This window comes from Lepidochelys kempii, chromosome 2, assembly GCF_965140265.1.
Source record: "Lepidochelys kempii isolate rLepKem1 chromosome 2, rLepKem1.hap2, whole genome shotgun sequence".
Taxonomy (NCBI): Eukaryota; Metazoa; Chordata; order Testudines; family Cheloniidae; genus Lepidochelys; species Lepidochelys kempii.
The window spans coordinates 117,749,369-117,760,880 of NC_133257.1; the positions used below are offsets into that span (position 1 = coordinate 117,749,369).

Genomic DNA, 11,512 nt, shown 5'->3' on the forward strand with positions numbered 1-11,512 from the left:
AAAGCCAAAACCCCTGGAGGGCGGGAGAGCGGGTTAAAATCGTGAGGAGAGGTTATTCCAAAATAAAAAGAGGGGGGAGGGCGGCAATTTTGCAGCCTGGCTCCTCAGCGGTGCCCTAAGTAAAAGCAACGCCATGCAAAAGCGATGCAAATGATTTCGGGTTGCTTCTCTATCAGGGCTAATTATTATTATGTGGCTTAGGCTCAGCACAAAAGAACCAACCCAGCATGCCGGCAGCCTGTTCGAGGCCAAGCTTTAGCCCCCGGGTCGCCTGTTGCTCTTGAGGAAGCGGCCAGCTCTGCAGGGTGAGGACAAGCCCGCAAGGATCACATCTAGCGGCCGGCGTGTGCCAGGCACAGAGAGTGTGAGGCGGGAAGCTGGACGCAGCTGTGCAGTGAGGAGAGAGGGGGGGAGAGAGGCACACGCCAGGCTTAACAGAAGCTGCTCTGCTTGTCAGGCGCTAGCTGCGGTGTTTGGCCATGGGGACGTGTTACTAACGACGGCAGGAGTTCCTCCCGGGCCAGCTCCTTCTGGTGGGCTTTTGTTTGTTGTCGGCGCTGTTGCAGGCGCGTGGAGAATCCCGGGTTCCCCTAAAGTCCTGCAGGGTCACGCCAGCAGCCCGGGGGAATTTCACGGCGGGGAGGAGATTTCGTGGCGATTAATGGCAGAGAGCGGGCTAAATCCAGGCTGGGATGCCTATAAATGGCGTTTCTCCTTCCAAGGTGCACACTAAAAAAAAAAAGAAAGAAAGAGAAAGAAAAAGAATCCGTCAGTGTCATTCCCCCACGTCAGGGCTGGCGGTGGGCGTGGGGCTGTACTTCCTCCGCCCCCTGCTAATGGAGTGAACCATTCCCAGCTCTCCCTTCTCCCTCTTTCTCCCCTTCTTCTCCATCTCCCCCTCGCCTGCAAGGTCTCCGCTGCTGGGAACTTGTTGGCAATGCCTGTTTTTCAGCTTCCCCCCACGTTTTCCAAAGTAACTATTTAAAGATCTGCAGTCGCAAATGGTTTTACTAAGTGTAGGATGGGACTTAAGTTGAACGGCAGATATATTTCTCTGATCCTTGCTGTACAGATAGGTAAGTGGACCGCCAAATTGTGTCTCAAGTTGTCTGCACCAAACCCCATTTGATGCATGCAGAAACGGAATGTCTAAATAACCTGAAATGATTGGCATGGTTTGTGGCGAAAGGGACCGGGCTATGTACTCTCCTCGCTGGCTCTTTTTAACGGCAATTTTCGTGTTTATTCAGGATGCCAAGTGCTGAAAGAACAGCTTTTCCGCAGGAAAGGGAACGAATTCTTTTTCGTCTTGAACCACTTTTGCTCTTCCTTATTGCAAACCAGACGGATGAAATGCTCGTTAATGGTTAGGTTGCTTTCTTTTTCTTTCCCTCCTCCCCGGGAACGATTACATACGTATTTCTTCCTAGATCTATGCCGCCGACAATTCAGTGGTTCCAATGCGAGGACATTTATTTCTTCCCTAGAGGGGCAGGGAGAGATGAGAAATGGAACAAAATGGCTAGAGAGCGGTCTAGCTGGAAAGTTTATTTGCAGGCAATCAGGGAGGTGCAAAGGGGTGGCAATGCTGTCTTTTGGAATGTCAGGGCTCTCCCAGCTGCCGTGAAATTTTTTGTTAAGTGGGATGGTGAAACAAAACCAAAATCTAAATCTTCTTGCCTGAGCATTAATTTTGTATAAACTAAGAGAACCTGGCACTGAAGCACAGGTGCAAAATGCCTATTCTTTGAAAGGGAGTTACTTACAATAGCACAGATTTCCCTCCACCCTGGTTTGTGTGTATATATGTATGTGTGTGTGTGCGTGTGCATTTCTTCTTGCTGTTGTTTGGGATTTTGTTGTTGCTGGGTTTTGTTTGTTTATTAGATTAATTTTGTTCAGTGTTTCCGATGAAAATATTTTCACAGTTACAAACATTAGAACAGCTTTAAAGTTTGCCACTCCTTTGATTCTGCATGAGGCACTAATAACCCAAAAAAGCCCAAAAGAAATTCCCTAGCATTATCCAAAAAAAAAAAAAGATCTTGGATTAAAAAATAATTAAAACACATCCTTTATCGATACATTGGCAGATTACAAGAGAAACCCTTGAAAAGATTTTCTGCAAAGGAATTCTGTCATAATAAAAATACTCAATTTTGCTGTTTAAAAATCATTTCGCTCTGTCGCTTTCCTAGCTAGCCGATCTCTGCAGCATTGGGGCGGGGGGAGAGTGGAGAAAAGGCAAAACGCGATGGAAATAAATTTCGCATCGATGGGGTGGGGGTGTGGGGAGGAAACCCTAGAGACGAAACACTGAACTCGGGAAAATGTGGCTAGAATTTGCAAACCTCAAAATTCATGTCATATTTCAAACAGAATAATTTCAAAGGATGTCATTTTTCAGGACATATGGCCTTTTTAAAACTACATTTCCTATTTTTAAAATGTATTTATTTATTTGATTGGGAGAGGATGTGAGGATAGGAAATTTTACCAAGAGAGGCATTTTTTCGCCGTGAATTTTACATGTTCTTGGCACTTTATATGCACTAGATCGTTCGAAAACGTGCAGGAATTTGGAAAGTTCAGATAAAAACAGTGCTGCAGACCTCAAATATTATTAAAGTGTAGATATTTTGGGGGGAGTGAGGAAAGGGATGAATTTTCGGATCTTATAGTCTCTTCGGTGAGCAGTTTGATTTTATTTTACTCCGAAGTCTTTATTACTATATTGAAATAAGGTGCCACCTCTGTTTTGTAAAGAGAATAAATGCCACATCCAGTGTAGAGTTGTATTTACCTCTGCTGGTGAATTACTAAAGGTTTCCTATGAAATGGAAGTTTGTCGCATTAGTTTGGTGTCCCCCACAATGTATGTATATCTTTGCACCAATGCCTTGGTCCTTATGAATTCATGGCTGGAAGCTGTCCGAAACCACTTACACTTTGACAAGAAAGGTGGCTGAGGGAGGGAAGCGGGGGTTGCAGGAGCTTGGAAGGTGAGACAGAAAGACAAATGACGCGGGGAGTAGACGGAGCTAAAGAATATTAAACGTAGAGAATAAGCAGCAAAATTAAGGAATGCAAAAAGGATCAATTATGGATGGACCCTTTCGCCCTTATGCGTTGCAGATGGGCGGCACTTTCCCCTTTCTCTTTCAAACGACCTAATTCAAGAGAAATCCCATTGTTGGGTAACTCGGGAGAAACCCAGTCTCGTTTCTTAGAGCACAATTGCCCCCAAAGCCGCTGACAGCGACAGCATGCTAACCATGCAATTAGCTGCACCTCATTTCGCTCTCGCGCCCGCGTGTGCTTTGAGCAGGCCTCTCCTTCCGAGCACGAAGGCAGTACAATGGCACTTACGAATTATTATTGTTGCCATCGCATCTTGGCGCCCGGGAGGAGTCGATTCATAGGGCAGATCATTTGGGAGCCTGTGTTTTCAAGAGTGACTTGTAGCATTTTGCCGCTTGGAAGTGGCGTTTTCGCCCTCCTCATCGGCTTGCATGGAGGGATCGCGATGGCTTTTGTAGGATCTCTCTCTCTCTCGGGATGTGCTCAGCTCTGCGATTTGTTTGCATGTTTTGTACCGTAGCCAATGTCTGCCCCCCCCCCCCCCACCTCCCCGGCGTGTTTTGACGTGCGGGTGGGCGGCGGTGGTGAGGGGTGTGGTTACTAAGTCAGGTTAATGATGAATCAAACGGGGAGGGGTGACGGGGTTTCTGAGTTGAAACGGAGCCTTTTGGAACCAGCCATTTACTTCGTAATGGGAGCACCTTAAAAAGAAGCAGCCACGTCCCCCAGGGGAGTCTCTAGGGTAGACTTTCTTACCGTTGCAATCCCAGGCTCCCGACCCAGTGTGTGCCCCCAGCACTTGGGGCAGGCTCCTGAAAGCAGCATGTGAAAATGGCAGCTCCCTTCACCCGATTACTGTAGGTGGCTAAAATGTCCTAGGCATGGGGGGAGGGGGGAGCAGCCGAGAGCCCTGAGCTCTGTTGTTCAGGATCAAGCCAGTGATCAATTAAACCAACAAGTCTCTAATTCCCTTTCATTTGCAGAGGGATTGATAGGGATAAATAGCCCGTATGCTAGCGAATCCCAGCCTGTCAGCTAGAAATTGTATCTGGTGGTGGTGTTTTTTTCAAACAGACAAATCAATTGAGTGAGTCCTGACCATGCAGGCGAGCAGAGAGAGAGAGAGAGAGAGCAAACCATGGTGACACCCCAAACCTCCCTCAGCACCACTGCAACTGGAGAGGCTAGTGGCTGGGAGGGATTTTAGAAATAACATCACTTAAAAGGTATTTACAGAAAATCCTCCCAGCAAGACAGCCTGGCTTCCCCTTGCATGAAAATCCACTAGATCCCTCAGCACTGTGTGGATTTCATTGCAAGGGGAAGAGATCGGGAGGGAGCACCTTCTTCCCAGCAGGGTCAGTTTTCTGTGTGGCTAGAGACTGAGCGCCTGGTTGATGGACTAAGCTGTAGCTAGACAGTTTTCAGAAACTTCTAGCTCTCTAGGCAGAGTGGTACAGAGAGGAGCTGAGGTGACGTGAGGTAAATGATGCTCTTGTGTCTCCACGTCGATCCATCTGGCTATGAACATGTCCAGAGACACACAGTCTGACATATAAACCACAGGCGTCTCTCTGGCACCCATCTAGCTGCAAAACTACGACATAGGTGAGGAGTAATTTCACACATACACAGAGAGAAAGAGAGAGAGAGTCTGTAACTCTAACACTCAGTCCATCGGTGGATTACACAGGAGGGCATTTTCATTTTTTTAAACAGTGGGAGGGTCTCAGTGTGTGCCAGTGAATAGCAAAATCCGAAAGGTGCAACATGGGAAATATAACCAGGAAAAGATTTCAACGGTGGAAAAATTCATTTCTCTTACTAGCGATTGCAACCCAAAACCTTTTCATTCCCACCCCACGCTGTTGCACCATCGGAGGGAGAAATCTACGTGAGCCGTTTCAGTTGGAGCCCCTTTGCGTGGTTTGTGAATGTTTTCCTTTTCCTCTCAGAGAGGTTTCATTTTTTCGCAGCTATTTCCCCTGAAATAATGAAGTGCCCTTAACAGAGTGTCCGTGTGTGTGTGTGGGTTCGGAAGCAGAATGTTATAACAATGAAACGCATCCCGGGAAAGGAAAGAATTCAATTGAAAATTGCCTTTAATAAACAACCTAACGGTAATCAGGACTGTAGTGGGCCACGCTACTGTAAACTAAACTCAAACATGCAACGGGAGAGAGAAATGGAATAAGAACTGACGGGGGCGCACACAAATCGAAGGCACAAACCCGCTCCCTGAACGCCTTTGACTCTAAACCTGTTGTTCTCAGCACACTTACCCTCATTCAAAATGAATCCCGTCTGCTGGTGAAAATGCCCAAACAGGAAAACTGGCTTTTTGTGCTGAGAAGGAAGCAAGGCGGTTTGCAACCTGGCGGGTGCACAAGAATGGGAGCTCTTCCTGTCCACGACTTTGATCCCTAATATATGGTGGTGGTTGGGGTGGGGGGGAGGGAGGAGGTTGAATGGAGCTCACAGACACGTGGGGGTTGGGTGCTGCACGGTGTTACTTGTGTTGGGATGTGTCCGGGCTGATGTGGTGCTGCTCTGTTCCCCAGCGTACCTGGTGCAGGCGGTGAGAGCCGCGGGGAAGTGCGATGCGGTCTTTAGGGGCTTCTCGGACTGTTTGCTCAGACTGGGCGATAACATGGCCAACTACCCGCAGGACCTGGACGACAAGAGAAATCTCCAAACGATCTGCTCGTAGGTCTTCCTATTTCGTTGTTATTCCTCGTCACGGATCGCGAGGGTTACATGCGGGGTGGTTATTCGACCCGGTTATTTGAAAGGGAAATGTCACTGGCCGGGCTGAAAATCCCGCTCGGTTTGCTGCTGTGGCTGTGTTTCTCTGCGTAAAAAGAAAGGGCTTGTACAGAGCTGCAAGGCGCTGCCCTATTTGCAGTTGTCCCTGGCCTGAGCTGGCCTTACCTCCGTCCTTATTGCCCCGCAGGCTGAAGCGCCAATCAGAGCAAAACGGTACTGCGAGGACAGATTTAACCTGCGCGCCAGCTGAGCCATTCAGTTCGTTTCCCCGCTGACTATGTATTCCTTTGGCTTCTCTTCTCTTTTTCTTGCCCTCTGCATTTTTTTTTTTTAACGCCGATGGTCCCTTCCCAGTTGATCAGTTCAAGGCCCCAGGTGTGCCATCCAGCGTTAGCTGTCAATGCAAATAGTCATTTACATGGGTGGTGCCGGTGCAAATAAAAATGAAGGTCGGAAATCCAGCATGGGGTTGGCAACATTTGGCTGGCCCTGGCTCTTCTTAAAGGCCGGTTTTGTAGCTAACGAGTTGCCTAAAACAGGATCGTTTTTGCAAACCCCCTAAGCAGCGAAATTCTAGGGCTAGTCTTGTTCTTCATTGACTCTTCCGATTCTTTATTTGTTGTGGGTCGAGTTCTGATTTCCTTACTCTAGAAATGTGGGACTGTTTTTTAAGTCTGCTACTAAACAACACGAGTAAAGAGATCAGAATCTGGCCCCGGAATGAAACAAAATAAATTAAGATGACAACAATGCAATCGAATATACTGTGAAATAATAATAATAATTAATAATAAATAGCACCTTGCCGCCTTATTAGAGAGAGGTATTTCTCCACGATCATTCAGATCTAGTTAGTTTCATTTTTAGAGTTAATAACATTATTGCTTATATAAGGCGTGAATAATGACTTGGGCTTGTATAGAAATACTGGTGTCTGAAGAGGGACTGGCACTGAAATGATCTCTGCAGGCTGAGACACTGGGATGGTTTCTCTGCCAAACTTTCAGTCCTTGCGGAAGGAACACTGGGCCAGACCGGGCAGGGAGTTCTTAAGCACAACTTTCCATAGAAGTCATTGCAGAGTTTTGCTTCGACTCCAGACTAAGCGCCTGGTAGGGTCCATTGCTTAAAGAAATGTTGAATCGTGATTCATTTCGCCCACATTAAAAAAGCGTTATCTCCCATTCCTGACTCTTTACTAGGGACATATGAAGGTTGTTGGTGAGAATAGAAGGATAAGAGCTAATGCTTCATTTCTAAGAACTGTCCATTAAGGGGTTCTTTGTTTGAAGATAGTAAGGCACCGTTTGCATTTTAATTTAATTTTTTTAAAAATCCGTTTATAGGATTTCCCTAATTGCTGTTTTCCTGCATAATCCTGAAATATCCGGCAAAATAGTCATATTTAGAAGCCAATGCGGTGTCATTGGAGTGTAACGTCTTTCTTGAAACATAAAAAAGGAGTCCGAAAACAATGTACATTAAACGGAAACATTTTTTTTTTAAATCAAGACATGTTAACCCAAAAGATTATGTTGTGAAACCCATGTGACTTCTCTTTCTGTCTATATATTTCTGATCGACAGTAGGCTGCTATCTGCAGCGTCTACTATGCCGGTACGTGGCTTGAGTGGCCAGCTGCAATGTACCCGCTGTGCTGCAAGTAGAATAAATACATAAATAAGGGCCCTAGCATTCTAATCTGAAGCCTTTGTCCTAGATACTGTTCAGGAGTTAGCTTCTTGTCCAGTGCCACCTCCCTATGCCTGATTTCTTTAAAGGTTTCTCTCTCCCTTTCTCTATGCCAGTATGTGTATTGAAAGAAGATCAAGGAAGATTTAATTTTCCTTTGGGAGATGCAGTTATAGCAGAAATACTGCAGGAGAGGCATACTCTCAGCCTTCTTGGCATCTCAATATCTCATTATTTATTACAAATGTAGCAAACACTGGAGTCTACAACCAGTGTAGAGTGCTCATAAATTAGAGGCTGCAGGACTGCTTAAAAAAAACAACCGAAAACTGAGCGCCTGCCTGAAAAACCAGACCAAACCAGAGAACCGTCACAGGGGCCACACTGATTTTAGATAACCTAGACTACTACACAGAGATCTGCCAGTCTCCTCTGAAATGAGACAATCCTGCTTGGAGTATAGATTTAGCCTCGAAATCTGCTTTTGGTTTGAGTGAGAAAAATGGGAAAGCAATTTAGGAATATTGGAAAATTTTCCAAGGGGGTGAGTAATTTCTTATTTTAAACACTGAAGGATCCTGGGCTCACTTAAATCACTGGACAGACTTCCCCTTTGTCTCCAGCGGGGCTTTGGATCAGGTTCTGATTCTGAAATTACAGGAATACTGTCCCTGTAATTTCAGAATCACTGACCTGGCGCCTGATCCAAAGCATTCTGCAGAGAGGTGGCTGGTTTTCTGTGCAATGAGGGCTCGAGCTAAAGCCCTCTGAAGTCGGTGGAAGGTTTTCCTAGATGGGATCACCAACGTGGTGCTTTCCTGTCAAGTAACTTTGTTTTAGGAGCTTTAAACTTTGGCCGATTCCATCGTTCTGGAAGAGTAAAAGCAAAGCTCACTGCACAATAATACAGTTCATCAGCATCAACAACAAATAAGACCCTCCAACAATAATCATGCTAAGCAATAAATAAATATAATCATGATAATCATCACAGCTAAGAAACACCCTCCTTAATAAAGTCAGACAGTTAAGGAAGGTTAATAATAGGCTTTTTGTGGCTATTTCCCCCCGGAAGATGTCCATCTATTCTGTGAACGCAAAAGGCACACTTTCTACCCCTGCCTAGGATTTATGGAGCTATGCGTTAGACCCTAGCCGCCTTCCCTTCAAAGGCTGAGATTTCGATGTCTGACTCCTTGCAAAAGCCTAAACCAAAACGTTACCGCGTAAATACAGAATAAGCTTGCTGGGTGTAGCCGCCTTGCTTCTTCAGAATGGAAGCAAGCCGCCCGCTTAGGGGGCGTTTGGGGATTAAGATTGCAGTCGCTCCTGAGGGAGCCCTGAACCAGAGCTATTGACTGAAGGCTTGATCCTGCTCTCATTGAAATCGACGGCCCCGCCCCCAGTGGTTTAACTGGGAGCAGGAGCCGAGCCTAGGCGCAAAACGAGCCGGTTGTGCGTAGGGCTGCTTCTACTAAGGTTGCAATTCGGAAGGCAGCAAGGGCCAAGGTTTTGAAAAAGCGACTGTTGATTTTAGGGGCCTCAATTTTGCAGCCCCCCAAAGGGGGAAACTTCTTGCAGGGGCCTGATTCGCATAACTGGGGGGTTGGGCACCCGTCATCGCTACACACATTTGAAGCTGTTGGGAGGGGCGGGGTTGGAAGGGGAGCGTGTGGGGCGGGGGGAGAATCAGGCGTGGGGCTGGCAGGTTGTTGGACCATCTTGTGCAGCCAGTGACCTGGCGCTTGTCCCCTGTGTTTGCTTCTTCCCCAGGTACTGGGATGATTTCCACTCCTGCACCCTCACAGCCCTCACGGATTGCCAGGAAGGCGCGACAGATCTTTGGGAAAAACTGAAAAGGGAATCCAAAAACCTCGATTTTCAAGGCAGCTTATTTGAACTATGCGGAGGAAGCAACGGGTCAGCTCCTTCCCTACTCCTCCTCCCTGCCTTCCCCCTGCTCCTGCTGGCTCTCTCTGCAGCGCTAGTGACCTGGCTCTCCTTCTAGGAGGTCTCTCCTGGTAGACCACACATACCCACACACACACACACCTTCCATATACTGGATTTATAGAGGAAGTGTCCATCCGTTTTTTGGGGACCGTTGTGATGATCTGTGATGATGAAACATCCATATAGGATTGTGGAAACGTTCTCTCTTTATTTTGTGTTTTATTTGCCAAATGTTACCAAACAATGAGCAACAAACAGCCAAAATCGGACCTCAGCTTTAGTGTCTCTTCAAATAAAAATAGAAAACCCGAGCCCTTTGTGCAAAAGAATCTCAGGAATGGCTTTGGGCCACCTAATATTAATAATCTTAATAAATAATAAATAATAATAATAACAACCACAACAACAACAACAACAAAAGACGGGCTCCTCTTATAATATGAAAGAAAACGATGAGTTGAGAAAAAAGGCACTGGAAATGAATCCAAGATTGATATCCACGTGTGAAGCATATGGTGAATAACTCACAATCTATCATCTTTCCTCCACAGTCGCTTGTTTTTTGATCATTCCACTGCAAAAATAAATTTCCTCGAGGGGAAAAACGAAAGAAATGGACAGCTAAAGAAAAAGAAGGAAGGAAAGAGATTGTCTCTAATGACTGAAGGATTGAATGCTGCTAAGATTGCTGAGAGTTTAGCTTTACTTGGTGTTGTCGAAGCATCTTTCCGAGTTCACTGCCTTTAATTTCCCTCCTCCTCTCTTGTTTTAGATGTTACACATACCGTAAAATACCTGAATATCCAACAGTATAGATTACAAAAAGGGGGCTTAAATGTAAACTTAAAAATACAGCATATTGATTTTGACAAAAAAAGAACCTTGATTTTAAAAGAAAAGATGTAATTTAAAAAAGAGTTTATTATAAAGCTAATTCAGCAAAAAAAATTTGCTACAAGTATAGAAAGAAGTATAAAATAAAAAGTATTGTTTGAAATGAGGGTGTCGTTTTATTTGTAAAATATGCATGGTATATATCTATTTAACTGGACAGGCTTTTAATATAATGGCGGCTAAATGCAGAGCTGCTAAATTAATTAACATCGTCATCTTGGAGCAAAGAAATATAGAATTTCTAAACTAATTAACAGAGCCCTTGAAAAATAATGCTAAAAAACTCTCCCTAAAAACAGTCCACAATACTCCTTTTCTAAAACGTGGGACTCCTCTTCTGTGACTGCTTACAGAGGGAACCAGCCCCCGCCAGCCAAAGTGAGTGCCAGATGTCAGTGGGAACTCGGGGTACCCGAGCAATGCAGGACGGGCTCACAGGTCTAGCACGGCTGCATTTGGAGCAATTTGTCAAAAATCCGCCCCGATTATTCTTCCCTTTATCCACACGCGCCGGTTTTGCTGGCACAGCAATTGCTGACGGCCTTATAGGCAGACTATTTACAGCTATATTCTTTCCAAACCTATTTAGAGATTTAAAAAAAAATAAAAATAAACCTATTTTGCTGAAAAGGAGCCTGTTTATAGCTGTGGAGGGGAGAGAAAGCAACCACCATTAAGATGCTGCAAAGGAGGGACAGAAAGCGGCTGCCTGAGATCAGATGAGTCCTTTCATAATTAATAAGACAGCTCGGCTGAAATAGCCAGGAGACTGGGCCCTATTGATTTAGCAGCAGAAGCTGCTGTAACCTTGTCTATTTATAGGATTTTGATGCCTTTATGGAGAAGTAAACATCAAGGAATAAACACATCCTTTCTACCTATAAGATGAGAGCCCTGCTGAGAGGGAGGAAGCTGGGAGGAAGGGAAGGAGGGCTCAGAGTTTAATTTTGATCCTGCAATTCTAGTCATACACATTATTTATTCTGGTGCGGGAGGGGGATGTAATAATCCCCCTTCTCCAACATATCATTATTCTCTCCCCCCCCCAAAGGTCTGTAAAGTCTGAAATGTAATGTGTAAGCAATAGCAAACGTTCCCGTTCATAAATCAAACAGTGGGTTGCAAT

The 11,512-nt window shown here is 45.4% G+C and overlaps 1 protein-coding gene across 2 annotated transcripts; it reads left to right on the top strand.

Annotated features, from left to right (window-relative positions):
- The first annotated feature begins 462 nt into the window (after positions 1 to 462).
- On the top strand, positions 463 to 10,489 carry NRN1 (neuritin 1). 2 transcript variants are annotated; one of them, XM_073332123.1, is made up of 4 exons: positions 463 to 1,076; positions 1,251 to 1,366; positions 5,643 to 5,787; positions 9,313 to 10,489. In XM_073332123.1, exons 2-4 carry the CDS (start codon positions 1,252 to 1,254, stop codon positions 9,545 to 9,547), a joined length of 495 nt encoding a protein of 164 aa, XP_073188224.1. In that variant the 5' UTR covers positions 463 to 1,076; position 1,251; the 3' UTR covers positions 9,548 to 10,489. The 2 variants fall into 2 exon arrangements, with proteins under 2 accessions (XP_073188224.1, XP_073188226.1); XM_073332125.1 differs by lacking the exon at positions 1,251 to 1,366 and having other exon boundaries at positions 554 to 1,076.
- Positions 10,490 to 11,512: the final 1,023 nt, after the last annotated feature.